General features: G+C 45.1%; 1 protein-coding gene across 1 annotated transcript in view; it reads right to left on the bottom strand.

Annotated features, from left to right (window-relative positions):
* UMODL1 (uromodulin like 1) overlaps positions 1–14,958 on the bottom strand; it is a gene marked incomplete at its 3' end in the record, with an annotated part of 44,771 nt that overhangs the window by 4,778 nt on the left and 25,035 nt on the right. Inside the window, exons 12-18 of the mRNA XM_084271241.1 lie at positions 13,958–14,070; positions 7,348–7,561; positions 5,685–5,822; positions 3,766–4,223; positions 2,984–3,126; positions 1,581–1,817; positions 573–732 (exon numbers count right to left, since the gene is read on the bottom strand). Of these exons, the coding sequence (XP_084127367.1) occupies positions 573–732; positions 1,581–1,817; positions 2,984–3,126; positions 3,766–4,223; positions 5,685–5,822; positions 7,348–7,561; positions 13,958–14,070 (1,463 nt within the window). The remainder of the gene's footprint in view (positions 1–572; positions 733–1,580; positions 1,818–2,983; positions 3,127–3,765; positions 4,224–5,684; positions 5,823–7,347; positions 7,562–13,957; positions 14,071–14,958) is intronic.

Genomic DNA, 14,958 nt, shown 5'->3' with positions numbered 1-14,958 from the left:
GGGCTATAAAAAGCCATAATAAAATCTGTGTTAGAGTCACAGCCCTAGAAACTTAACACCACTGAGCTTCCTTTCCTGGCAGCTAAACTCTCACCTGGAGCAGAAAATCTCTAGGGGAAAAGAGGACATAAACACATCCCAAATCAATTTACTCAGACTTTCCTGCTGACACTGCCCATATGGGGGCTGATTTTTTTGTGACGTGCCCAACATATTTGTGACATGAGCTGACACATTTCTGAACAGCCTTTCTCATTGTGACCTCCAGTTTATTGCCTTCTGGTCACCCCTATGCAGAGGTGAAAGGTTCAGCTCTCAGGTTCTCCAACTTTGGTTTCCCCCTTTCTGTGGAAGCTCCATGCTTTTAACTACGAGAATGAGGAACGGGAAGAAAAGCAAACTCTTCCATATGGTTGCATTTCTTCACCACTCCTCTCTGCTCTCAGCAGAGAGTGAAGGAAAACTTCCAGAGCTATTTTAAACCCTGTTTGGAAACGTTACTCCTTCAACTCCATAGCAGGGCTGCATATGGCACACCAGAGAAAAATAGCTTATCAGGGTAAAACACTTACTGTTCTGCAGGTGCTTTCTGGTGTCTCCATACAGATACGAATTTTGCAGTGTAAGTAAACTACAGAATTGTTGACAAAGGAAAAAATTTTCATCTTAAACTGTGCTTTGCTTGAATTCCCATTTTCTAGCAGTGTGGTATACGTATTTGGGATGGGACAGCTGAAAATGAAGAGAAAAAACATATATAGAAGGTAGGGCTAGAGAAGGCATGTTGTGGTCATAGCACATAACTCAGGCTCTACGGGTCCTTTAGAAAGCCACAGACAGACCCTCTGTGAAGCAACTCTCCAGCAGTGCTGGGGTGATAAAGGGCTGTTTTCTGCTTTATTCTCACAGTAACCAAACAGAATAAAGAATCTGAGAGGTGGTTGGAGAGTCAGAAAAGAAGGGAAAGAGACAGAAAGAAGGATTTACACTTGGCTTCACCAAACACAGATTGAAAGAACATCCTATTAAAAAGAATACCTTTTGTTACTGAGCAAAAGGACTATCCCATATTTTAAGATGGTGGGTGAACCCGAAGAATATGACATTGGGAGATTAAGGATACAGACAGGAACAAACCTCCTCTTTTACCAGAGTCTGCATTAATACTGTGTGTGAGTCACAACATATAGAAACCAACTAACCTATTTCTTCACTGACAAGAGGCACATAAGCTCTTGGTAAAGCTGAACCACAGAGAAATAGGTTAAGCACACACTTTTCAAATGCGGTTCCACTGCTGACTGCCAAAACCTATTTCTTCAGGTCAAAAGTACAGTTCCTTTACAAAGCTATAGGGAAGACAACCAAACTCAAACAACTACCAACTTACCCTTTGAAAACATTTTCTTTTCATACCCACCTTTCTTGTTCAGTGGAGGTGTGACCAGTCCAAACAGTAAGGACCATGTATATGAATGATAACACACATAAAAGGCATTTAAAATACAATACATTAGTAGTCAGCACCACTGGAAGGTCTGAGGTATGGCATATGCTATTTGCAGGTGGCATTGCTGTACCTGTTGCTGATAAAAACAAATGAGAGAGGATCCACTGAATTATTAGTTGGAGTTGCCCAGCAGTCGGTGAGGACCACCTTGAGCTTGCTGTCTGCTCTCTGGATCCCCACTTCAATCAGTACATCATCACTGGCAGAGACGCTGAAATTTCTTGGGATTGGGGAGTTTCCAATAAACAGCTGCATTTCTGTTCTGAAGTGTCCAGATCCATGCAAATCCTCAAAGATGGTGTAAAGTCTGAAACATCAATTAACCTCCTTTAAAGACCATAAATTTGACCCTGTGTTTCTCTAAGTCATAAATAAGTGCCCATTTCTCTGCCTCTTGAGCATTTAAGTGGTGAAGAGCTATCTGCAGGCCAGGATGTTAGGGCACTGTTCAAGAGGAAAGGATGAAAAAGCATTGAGTTTCTAATTGGTAAGGTAGGGAGCATGGAAACACAAGAGGGAAAATCCAGAGTGTGGAATGTATATAAAAATAGAGCAGAGAGAGAGATTTGAGTGGAGCAGAAGGGGAACAAGTCTACAAGCTGTCTCAAAGTTCAAAATAAGGAGAGCAAAGGCTTAGCGCAGAAGGGAAGAGCCAAAAAAATGAGAAGGATCAAATTTGAGCAGTAATGGAGGGATGTGAAAAAAATTATAGAGCTCAGACATAAGGGGCCTGTCAAAGACTTTGGGGGGGGACAGAAAGGAAAATGCAATGTCTGAACAGGGCTAGGAAACAGAAAGCTGATTTGGTGATGATAGCTAGGGAAGAGAGGAGGGGCACCATATGAAGGGAGGACATTCCCCATCAGAGCAATGCGTGTGCTGCCACCTTTTCTGAGAGTATGGGCTTCGTTTTCTGTGAGCAGTGGATTTGATTCCATCTTACTTGAAGATGGGGACTTCCATAAGACTGCATTCACGTCACGTGTCTTCTCTTTTTTCCAAGTTGGTCATACGAGGATTTATGGGGGTTAAAAATTTGCCATCCTCAGAACTCACACAGCAGTCTGTGTGACTGCATTAGTTTTTTTAAAAAAGCACTGTTGTTATGTACCAAAGGCAGAAAAATACTGTTATTCCTACATGATTGCCCAGGAAGCCAAAACCACGTCAGGAATTCTGGCTCCTGAGCCTACACCAGTGGCTCCCAAAGGCTTATTTTCATTTATGGTTTAGCTGGACAATGGCCAAGCTTGTTGGCTGTTGGGTCTATTGACACATTAGATGGAGAAGGAGAAAACACATAGCAGGGGGCATCTGAGCATAGGACTCACAGGATGGCAGACTACTTAGGATGGCAAGTACTGTCACAGGTCACAGGATACAGCTAAGGGTCCCGGGGATTTGGAGATTTTTCCAATGCAGCAGCACTCAGCTGCACAACAGCATTTCAAAGCAGAGAGAGTTGTTACTTACCCTTCTGCTGTGTACCCAGAGGAAGTCAAGAGATCATTTTGAAACACACAGTGAATGGGACTGGCAATTTTTAAGTGGTGGATTATTCCCTGAGAAGAAACATCATTCCGAAGGATGGTTTTCACTACAGTATTGGTCATGTTCTGCAACACAGAAAGAAGAAAGCACAACTTGTGAACATCAGCGTTTCTAGGGACAGAGCAGAGCTACAGGCTTCCCAGCTTCAAGTGCTTAGGTATTCTCCATTCACCTGTCTGACAGATTAAACTTCTAGTTGCTGTACAGTGAGATGATGAAAATTCACCAACCTGCCTAACTCTTCTTTAGTCTGCAATGATAGTTGCTCCACAAGGGAATTTCTGTACTTTGGCACAGCCAAAGCACAGCCCTTGGTTTGGGATCCAGAGACATCACTCTTTGTCCCCACTACTAGTAGTAATTGGAGTATCTAAGTACAATGACAAAATTGCTTTTAAGAAAAGAGAAGCTTCTGACAGTTACAAAAGGAACCCAGAGAGTCACGGGAAGTGGCTCTCAGTTTGGAGAGGCCCTTGAGTTTTGCTGTCTGAGCTCAAAGATTCCCTTTCTCTTTCTTGCTTGCCCCAAGCAGAGAGGGGAAGGAAGGGGGTTTCTTTCTCACTTCAGCATTCAGTCCAACATTTCAGCAACTTACAGCCTGTACTTCTAGCTAAGGATCTGACATTGCCTCTCCCCTCGACCCTGCCCCCACGAGAAAAAAGTGCTCCAGGACTTTTCTTCAGTCACTGGCTGAAGGGACTTACAGTTTCAATTTCAGTGCCACAGTCACTCCAGCCTGCCTGCAACACAACGTGAGTGCCGTTGCTGACGCTCACGTTGCAGCGAGGCTCCCCCAGGTACAGGGAGGCTTCCGGGATAGACTCCTGCTGTAAAAATCTCTTCTGGATGGCAAGGATGATCTTCTCGATTTCACAAAGCACACTCACTGCATCTCTAATGGAAACCTCCTGGGAAGGTTTAACAAGGGGGTAGGGAGATGCTTGAGGAGAAAAGTCAGAAGTTGACACAGGATCCACAGTGAGAGGAGGCAGCAGCATGCTGGAGAACGTGGTGTCCTCTGGAGCTTTATGCTCAGTTACAGGGAAGTCCAATGAAGCAGGGGAAAAAACATGAGTTGAAGTTTGCAAAGATGCTGCAGGCAAAACCGTGTTGTGTACAGGTTTCTTATCCTTCACTGGTGCCTTCTGGCTGATAGGAAATGCTGCAGAATGCCAAAAATAAAGGTATTGTAATTTACAGGTTCAGATTGATTTTATAAGGTAAAAGCAAACTCTTAGGAGGAAACTTGCAGTTTCTGGCAGGAAACAAGCTTCTTTTGTGTATTTAACCTGCTCTACTTCCTGCCAAAGCTGTGGGATTTTTTTATGGAAGACCCCAAGAGATACATAAAGTGCCTGAGAGTAAAGCTGAAGTGCTTTATTTCCTGAGCAACAATTAGTGTGCAATCATTAATGTGCTGAAGTGAAGCACGTATACGGAGCGCTTGCGAGAGATCCCCAGCTGTAAGTTGCTCAGTAAGTGTTAGTATCTTTTTGCCTGGTACCGTAGGAGACTTCCAGATGTGGGGGATAAACAGGAGCAGAGTTTGGCAAGAAACCCAGCCCCATTTGTGAACCAGTTGGTACCCAAAATATATGACCGTGAGTGCTTTGGAAAACCCAGTCTGGGGGAAGTGCAGGACAAACCCCATGTAGCAGACCCACATCGAGAGACACAGGGGGGAGTTGAACAGATCTTTAATGGCTCCAGGAAGAAAGCACACCAGGGAAAAGGAGCAGCAGATTGAGATCAATGTGTATGTCAAACACCTGATACCCAGCACAGGCTCTGGGGTTACCCCATGGCTCTTTGCTGGGAGAAGAAAAACCCTTGTTCATCCACCACTGACTTAGAGAGCACCAAGATAAGAAGCTCCATTTGCAGTGACACACAAAGGATGTGTCTCTTTTTCAAAAAAATTTCTCATAAATAATTTTAATGGGTCATGCATACAAATAGCATCTATTTCCCAAGCAACCTAGAAAATCGGTACATATATATTATATTTTAATATATATTAAAAAGTTGCTGATTTGAACATAAGAGGAAGAAAAAGAGAAGCCTGACCTCTTTCAGAGTTGAATTCCCAAAAAATATCTTCTTTAAACAAAACTGAGCAAAGTTTGGTATCAGTTGAAAAAAAGAATTTGGGAGCTTAAAGACCCATCATATGTCAGATAACAAGTTATTTAAGGAAAGATTGACTCATACAAAAAAAAATATTTCACAATACCACCATTTCATCCCTGCTGCCACAGAGGTCAACTCACTACTTAATGCTTTCTGTTACCTTGTCTGTTACCATCTCTGCTACTGCTAATGAAAAATTACTAACAATCTTGACAATCTTATCTAATTTTAATGGCAAATATAAGAAAACAGAACAGTTAAAAGAACCTTACAAAGACAGCATTAAATATTAATATAGTAAAGTCTTAGAGTATTACAGTCAGAAAGTCTGCTGCATGATTTCTCCCATTATTATCCAGCTGAAAACAATGAACAAAATTCATCCCTGGCAACTTTCAAGACCTTTGGCAAGTATGACCATGATCCAATAAATATCAGATCACTAAGTATTCAGTTAGCCATTAGATAATAATAATAATAATTTTTAAATTGCCTTCACAGCTTCTTCCAGGCCTTTCTGGATGCACATCAGCAAATCCTTCATTGCAGCTGCACTGGTAAAACCCAAGTGTGTTATGGCACGATGCATCTGGGGAGCAGTCATCTTCTTTGCTTTTACACTCATCATAATCTGTCGGGTATATTTAAGCAAAAGGCAAAGGTGGAGAGTGTATAAATGAAAATGTGATGGTTCTGAAACTGGAATGCAGTCATATCATCATGATATCATGGTGGGATTAAACCTCTTAGGTGTGATACTCTATGTGTCAGACATCTGCCAGGTCTCGAAAAGGTGGGAAATGCTGCCTAAAGGGCTAACTTGCAAGGCACTGATAAAACTGTGCAGGAGCTGTAATACCCATGTGGTTCAGCAGATACTCACAGAAATGTAGGCACCCTGCTGCAGAGCTCCTACCCTCCCAAACTGATCAACAACACAAGGGGATGCTTCTAACCCAGGGGTCTTCCTCAGCTGCCTCCCCCATTCCTCACTCCTGAGGAGATGGTTAGTAAATGCCCCGTGTGAGCAAAGAGGAAGGTTTGTTTGGCTGGTCTAAGTTGCAGCCTAGTTGCTTTCTTAATTTTTACCTGACCAAAACTTTTAAAAGGATAAATATGCTCTACATCCCTTTCTTTTCCCAAGGTCTAACAGTAGCTGGGCAAATAAGGATATACTACCATAGGTGGGACCCGGAAAGCAGCACTGAGCACTTGCTGACGGGGACCCGTCCCTGGAACATGCCGTTTGTTTTAGCACAGGTTCAAGGCAGGCAAGCACTCTACAAAGCCCTACCACCAGATTGTCAAACTTGCTAATAAAAGAGATAAGTAACTTTCCCAATTCACCACTATTGGGGGTAACAGGCAAAGAGAATATACAGGGCAAAGCATACACAAGCTTCTGAAGTCATTTCTGTGCGAGATTCTAATTGTCAGCTTGTAACAATACCCACTGGACAAACATTATGTTAAGGATATAGAATGTGCTATTTTTTTTCCAGAGATGACACATCAACTTGTGAGGCAGAATTCACCAGCAGTTAGTCAGGACACTGATGTTTCTCATTAACGACTTAAATTGCGTATGAAGGAAACAAAGTTGTGCAATCAGTCCCTGCACTGGTCTTGGTAAGGTGCAAGTTTTGAACTAAGCTCCTGACCCATAGGTGTGCGAGGAAAGCACGTGTTTCCACTGCAGAAGAATTCATATGTTCATTTATTCCTTTCTTGGACTTTCAATCTCATGCAAAATTATCAGTGCAAAGCAGAGGGGTAATGTGTTTCAAAATTATTTTATACAGTTCTGGTTATTCCTGGGTACAGGGACCTATTCCCACTGGTAGCTTATAAAACCCTCAGTGTGTGACCACTGTTTCTAACATTTCCATATCTTCTCATCTGTAAAATTAATGCCAGAAAAAAGACCAGTTGATTTCGTCCTTTTGGATTAGGAGTGTGCCTCACTTCTTAATTCGTTTTTTGATGTTCTCTGAAAAAGCTTTTTGGATGGATAAGCAGGAGCAATATAAAAAAAAGAGAATGGCTTTTCATCCACCTGTTTTACAGATACTTTCACCTCAAAAAATACAGATTAATAACAGGCTTTATCATCTTTCTAGTTTTGAAGAACTATTGGGAAACAAGCTGCTCCTTACCATTTATGGAGAGACTGCTCTTGTCAATTGTGAAATAGGAGCTGTGTTCAAAGGCATCACGAAAAGTGGTGATGATGTTGTAGATATCCACATCTTCTGCAATCAGTAAATTGAAACTTACCACTGTGCTCCCATTAGTAATACCCGTTATCAACACTTTAATCAGACCGGCATCCATCTGCTGAAGAACCTCAAGGGGCAGAGATTTATGTACCTGGAATAAAAACCAAAATGCATGTGGAGATGTACAGACAGAAGCATTTACACGTTAGGCTTTGTACACTGCCCAGAAGAGAGCATTATGCTTTACAGTTGTGCTTCATACTCCAGAGGAAAGCAGCTGAAAATTGACCTTTTGCTTTACAGTATTTCCACTTTACAGCAGTTGCAGGAGGTGGTATATATTTAACCATTAAACATACTAAGTGATTAGATAGCTCATCTGTAATTGGCACAGGTCCTTGCCCCTGCTAATGGCAAGGGAGGGAGGAGACTATGGGGAATCTCCCATGTTCTGCCTCTCAAAATAACTCCAGGGAGAGGAGACAATGCAATACAAGGAGGAGCTGCCAATGGAGGTGGGGATGCCTCCTGACACTCCATGCTGCATACATATCTCAGGGGGCTCTCTCATCTCAGGTACGTTACAGCTTAGAGCAGACCACCCTCAAGCCTTTCGTCACAGATGATTTCTTACTGTGCCAAGTAAATAAGCAGAATATTCCTGCTTATCATTGAGCTGGAACCTTCCTCTTTTCAAATGCCTGGATGAGGGTAAACAAAACTGAAAGGCATTTCATGCCATCAGCGCTGCCACAGAACCCAACCCCCCATCAACTCAGTCCTCAATTTGATTTCAGAAGTGTTTCATTAAAGCCCTCCCTGAGGAGTATCATGTTACTTCTGTGAATTCTGACCCTTGTCAGGGCACAGACCCCCAACTCACAGTCTTCCCCAAGAGCCCAAGAGCAGGGCTAGGAAATGGCTCTGCATTATTTTGACTGGGAATAGCCACCCTCACAGCACCAAAGCACAGCTGAATTTAGGAAAGTCTAGAAAAATCAATGAAATAAGCATTCACATCCTGTACACAGTGACCTTGGACTCCAACAGCAGACTGAGAAAGAGAATGCCATCTTTTTCAAAGCACATTGAGCCTTATTCACAATAGGCCCAGATGCATGGGAAAGCAAGATGGTCTGTTTTCTGTGGGGTGGGAAAACACAGCCCTGTGTGAGCCTTTGCATAGGATAAACTGAGTTGGAAGGGACTCATAAGGATCATCAAGCATTAGCTGGGCTGCTCAGCCTCTACACCATCCTGTTGAGATGGAGACACCAACACCTCTCCAAGAGATAAACAGACTGGAGCTGTATGTTCGACCTCTTCCCTTTCCACCCTCCAAAGCTGGGTGGTACACATCTGGAGGGCAGCAACCCATGGGAACATCTCCTCCTTCTCCCACAGGAGGTGAGTCCATGGGGAAAGGTGCCTGGGCATACATAGGGAGGGACACACACACATACAATCACTTTTGCACTTCCAGTGCCCTTCCCCTTCATCTCCAGGCCAAGCAGTAGCCACAGCAGGAGCAGACACAGGTCAGAGAGCATCATCTCATGGCACCAACCCCAGACAAAACACAAGGCAAATGTAATCTCAACTTTAAAGAATATGTTGAGAAAGCATTACACACAAAAATGCAGGCTTATTTCTAAGAAACTCACCACAAAGAAAAACTGGTAAACATCCACAAGTGCTCTCCTGTCAGTCCTTCTCCCCTAGTTGCCCAGACAAGGGAGCCGATAAGATTGCCCTGGACTCCCTGCCTAACTGCACATCCCAAGGGAAACCAGGGCAGTGCACACACACACACACACACACACACACACACACACACACACACACACACACACAGGTTTGCATGGCATGTAACAGCATAGCAGGCTGAGTGCTTACCTGAAGACCAGATGCCAAGGTCAGCACTGGCTGAGTGACACCATCTATCAATGCCATGAATTTTCCTAGTAAAATTGAGTATATTCTGCTCTCCCTTTCTCCAAGAGATGCTCACAGATCCTCTGCTTTTCTTACCCCCTGACAACCCTCCTGTGCCTGGAATACACATAGTTTCCTCGTACATAGCAGCCCCTCCTAGATTCAGTGCAGGACACAGAGATGGAAACAGCCACAGAAACACTCTTTTTGTGATTTCTCACAGCATACTTGCTCTCTGCCTCCACACCCCCATGACTGCCAGGCTCCCTGGGATGCCAGCAGAGAGTGACCACGCCGTAAGAGCCAGACAAGCAGCACTTGGCCCAGGTGAGAGCTGGTCCATTGCTGCCCTGCACAGCAGAGTCACACCTCCTCCCCAGCACTTTGCTCTGCTTTAGCGCCTCTCTTTAGGGTACATATCACTCCCTTCCCTAGTTCAACTTGACAGAGAATTAAGGGGGCAGGGAGGGGTTATGTCACTGTCACCTCCAACCCCTTCGTCTACACATCTACAGAAAATATCTGGAGCACGGTGGCTGGATTTCAGCCCTGAGTTCAAGGCAGAGCTCATGCCAGCGCTGTAACACTCAGGGGTGCAGGCAGTGACTGATACCAGGGACCACCCAGGGAAGAGGCAAGGCAAGGGTCAGCAGTGGGAGCCCCCACTTCTCTTGCACCCGTTCACAGAGCTCGTGCATTTTGTGCTGGCTTCTCCCAGCTGGCCACAACTCTTGCTCAGCTGCTTACTGAGCCTGACTTACCTGCCTGCTGTGTGCTATCCAGCCCCAATTTACTTGCCTGTTATGTATTATCCTGCCCTGCAGCCAGGCCTGAGTTTCTCAGGTGTGCTGCAGGCCTTCTCAGAGATATCAGAGCTGATGTGTGTTGCATGGGCTCCATGGAAAGGTAACATGCATGGGGCAAACCCCCTACACGTACTTGGAAAGGGCTTCCACCTGCCTGGAAGTGCCTCACAGCAAAGCTTGCAGTGCCCCATGGGGAACATAAGCAGAGCCAGGCGGATGGAAGGAGCTGACTTTCCCTAGGAAAGCCTGGACTGTCCTTGCCAGCCCCAAAATCTCCCGTTTTACCATGCCAGGAGGCTTTTGGACTCCTTCTCCTCTCTCCTCCTGCTGTTTTGCAAGCCTGAAAAGTTGGAGGTCAGCCCTGTGTTTTAACCTCTCACAGCTGTTTGTCTGAACTTCTGGATATTAAACACATCCTGAGCCCATCCACCTCTCTCATCTACCCTGAAGATTTTGCTTTATCGGGGCTTCTTTTCACCCGAGGCTTGGGACATCTTGTTGTTGTTGTTTGCTCGTTTGTTTTGTTTCTGTCTTTATTCGTGTTTCCCCTCAGAAAGCAGGACTCGGAGCTTGGAAAGTGCCAGGGAGGACGCTGACGGCGTTTGCGCTCAGCCACTAGGTGACACCACCGAACCCTTTTATCCAGAGGGCTGCGTGGTTCCGCAGCAGGTACCGCACCCGGGGTTATCAAAATACCGGCCGCTGAAAGGGGCCCAGAAAGAAAAGAGAAGGGTCAGCCTCTCAGAGGGGAATATTCGATATGCAACACCTTTGAGTGTGAGGTTTTCTTACTAGGCGAATAAATTACCCTGGGAATCCGTCACTGTATCTACAGTGCCTGTAGCACACAAAGGAAACGCCAGCAAAGCCAGACCAGGAGAAATCGGTATGTCAGGAGAGGAGCCACCAGAAAGGGAGAGAACGTGAGCAGAAGCAACCCCAGCATCGAGGGGAGGGAATGTCCCTTGTTCAGGCAAGAAAAACAGGAGGCAGATAAAGTCCTAGTTCAGGGCCAGATGGAAGCCATGCTAAAACCCATTTAATGGGACAGGAAAGGCCAACAGGGTTTTTGAGCAAATGGAAAGCAGCAGGCTCAGGCAGCCAGGCTCACCCCATGGGTGTCTGTGGCACATCTGGCAGGTTTTCTTGGACCACCCACCCTTAGGTCCCAGGCAAAACACTAGCAGCTCTTTGGAGCTATTGTGGGTACCTGCACAGCAGCCTGCACGGCTGGCAGATCAGGGAATGCACTGGCAGCCTGGGAACTGGAAATAAGAAAGCAAAAGGGACCCTAATTCGAACAGAACTCTCCATGAAGTTGCTTTTTTCACTCAAAGAGGGGAAAAAAAACCCTTCCACACTGCTCATGCTTTGGCAACACCTTCAAAGGGAAGGTACTAGGGCACCCATCTCGCAGCTACCATCACGGGCAGCTGTTTATTACAAAATTGGGAATAAACTCAAATTACCAAAAGGGTTGAACTCACACTGAAATGATTAAATGTCCTTAATCCCTGTATCAACGCTCATTCCACATTCAGATAGCTTCAACTGCAATCATTTTAAGTCTTCAGCTACACCAAACAAAGTCTATGTCAGTTCCACATGACAGGGTCACCGTGATAAGGCAATATCATTTCTTGGTTTTACACTTTCAGTCGATAAGTATTTAAGGCACCTGAATTCAAAACAACCTTTTCCATTCAGGAATTCAATGCACCTCAGTGAGGGCACTTTCAGTTCAAAGCTTATGGTTTCCTGATTCACTTCCCTGAGGACAAACCCTTACCTGTCATGATATTCTTCTTGGCTGCTGCAAAAAACAAGCTGAGAAAAATCCAGGAAGACTAAAATACTCTCTTGCCCATAGCTGCGTTGTTCTTCAGTTGCATTGCAAGGGGGATGGTGAAAGTAGCCAGGACAATGACAGTGCAAGTTGTCACATCAGGGTTTTACCTCATTCTCATCTACACATTATTTAAAGGATGGAATTTCCATTTGCTGTGCTGCCAGTTTAACCACGTGGCACTTAAGTGCTGGGGCAGCTCTACGCCAAAGAACATTACACATTAGGATTTATAAATCCTCTGAATAGTAGATGGTGACTCCAAAGAGGTTAAAAAGAACACCAAATCTCTGGCAAAGTTTATTTAACTGGAACCTGACAGTGCTTTTAGAGCCCATGAAACTTTCTTCACTCCCTGTAAAGGATCAGTTTCTTGCCCTTACAACCTGAAAACACGTAGATCTCTTTGTATTCCTAAATTTCCTTTGGCATCTAAAACCCAACATTTGTAATAAAATGCTCCCAATCTCTTTCACCATATGCAGTATCTACAATACTACAGCCTATACTCAGTGACTTAGAGGTAGGTGGAATCAGCACTAACATGTCTTGCCAGCTGATCCACAAAACCAATTCCCTGGGAAAAGGAGTTAGTTCCTTATCATCACAGGCGATCATCTTCTGCCTGAAACTTTGAGAACTGGGTAAAACGGACACAAAACCTTACTTTAGTTCCTTTATGTAATGATTCCCAAATTTTCCAAATCTATTTGTGTTAGCAATTTTCTGGATTAATGTATCTGACTGAATAGCCCACGAAGAAAATATATTAATTTTTAGTCCACTTCATTACTTTGCCTGAAGTACTTTTGGCTTTTACATTACTTTTACATTACTTTTGCCAAACCAGCCTCCATCAGACAGCAATACTGAATGAGATGGAGGGCAGTGGAGAACTGCTCCCTTTTCACTTCGCTAACCGCGTCGCTCTCACTTTCTGACTGTTTTTCTGACGTGACAGCTTGGGGCTGAATCAACTGGGAGGAAGCAGCACCCCACTAACACCTCCAGAAAGGTGAAAACTGGTAATGACCAGCGGGAAACTAATTCAATATCCAAGGAAACACCACACACAGCTAAACGGATCGCGATTTTCCTGCCTCGGGGTGGTCTCTGGCCCCACGCTGGGCTGACCTCTGCCCAAATAGGCGCCATTGTCGGTGCACCCGCTGTGGGCAACTCTGCTTCAGCAGCAGGTTGTAACACTTGTACACAGCGAGAGTTTGGAGAGGCTCCCGCGGGATTTGACAATTCCTCTGGCTGTCAGAGGCGGATTTATCGTTACAGCGATGAAGGCCTCTGAAAACACAGGCAGCTAAGGGGAGATAAAGCAATAAAGCAGCCCAGCGTAACCAGCGGTTTTCCAAGCCAGGGGTGTGTTTGGGTAAACACCAGCAGGAACAAGCCCATGATAAAGTCACCAAGACTTAGGAGAACGATACTGTCAGAGGCAATGCCTGGGAATTGTAAGAGCGTTGAAAGGCGCAGCTGATATCGCAGCGTGCTTTGATACCCAGGGCTCTAATTAGAAGTGAGGGCAGAGGTGACTTACAAGAAACCACTCCCTTTCCAGATACACTGCTGCAAAACCAAGGATGATTATAACAGATGCCAACCTTAAGGTACTATGACAAAGGGTAATAGCACTCATACAGTTCATTAATATACTGGCTGGCAAAGATATCTGAGCACTTCTCAAACATCCATTAACTTTTCACCACACCCCTGGAGGAAATCAATAAGCCAGTAGAACCGGGTGTGAGAAGCAGAGAGTCCCCAAACCCTGATCTCACTCTGAAACACGTCTGCAGGCTCATCAGGCAGTCTGGCAGCCAGGGGGAACCCAGGCCTTATGGGTACCTCAAGGGACATGCGTGGCATACAGCCTTCATGGGGAAAAAGACTGTGCACGTAGTTTCACTGAGACCAGTGACCGGTCACATCCCTCTTAGCCACTTACTTCATCAGCAAAGAGCCGTGCGAAGGTTTGGTATTCCTCGCTGCTCGTGTTGCCGAAGCCCGGAGAGTATTTCACGTTGGTTATCCGCACCACGCCGCTCAGCTTCTGCATGGCTGCAAAGTGAGAGAAAGGCGACTTAAATACACGCTCCACGGACTGCAGTGCAAACACAAGTGTGTGACAGTGACTGGCCTGCCTGGTCACACAGGGTACACACCAGATCCTAACAGCAGAAGGCCAGTCCTCAGAAACTTAGCCCAAAACCCAAACATAGGCATCCAGCACCTTAACCTGGCTGCTCTGTCCCTGGACGCCTCTGAGGAAGGGCGCAGACCTCCAGTAAGCCTTATATCTGCCAGCTCTGTCTGTGAGTGACTGCCTTCCTCCCTACGCACATCTGTCCCCATTTCAGCAGTACGTAAGGCGCCAGGTTCCAGCTCTGTCAGACTCCCACACTGAATTTTGGTCTCCCACATCAGCTGTTATTTATGAGGCAGGAAGAACTGGAAAGCATGGCTCTGCATAAATTCTGCAGATCACGTTATATCAAAGTTGCTTCTAGTCACATTGGGGACAATCCTCTGCTGATCTGGGACAGGTACTAGAGGAAAACAAATAGTCATCGAGTAAAGCTCAGCAGGGGAGAGGAGAAACTCATGCCTGCTTAAAAAGCCACCAAAGCAAGCTTTCTTGACCCCAGGATACTTCTGAGCCCAAAGGAATCCTGACCACTACCGGTCACATCAAAGGTTTAGGGCTTGCCTTTTGCTGTGGCTTGTCCAGTGATGCGAACATAGGCATCATTCTGCAGATAAACTACATTCAGTTATCTGATGTTGAGAGAGGAAAATGTTCAGAACAATTTTCACACAACAAAAGTCATCAGGTTTAAAAAGACATGACAGACTATATGTGGAGTTGGCTGAGGTTGACCCTCCAGGTCAGAGGTGTTGCCACAAGGAGGAGCTCTATATTAAGCTTAAACAAACATGGATGTTTGC

The sequence above is a fragment of the Gallinula chloropus genome (genome assembly GCF_964237585.1).
Source record: "Gallinula chloropus genome assembly, chromosome: 1".
Classification (NCBI taxonomy): domain Eukaryota; kingdom Metazoa; phylum Chordata; class Aves; order Gruiformes; family Rallidae; genus Gallinula; species Gallinula chloropus.
The sequence above is the reverse complement of the archived record's forward strand: the minus strand, read 5'-3'. Positions and strand labels throughout refer to the sequence as shown.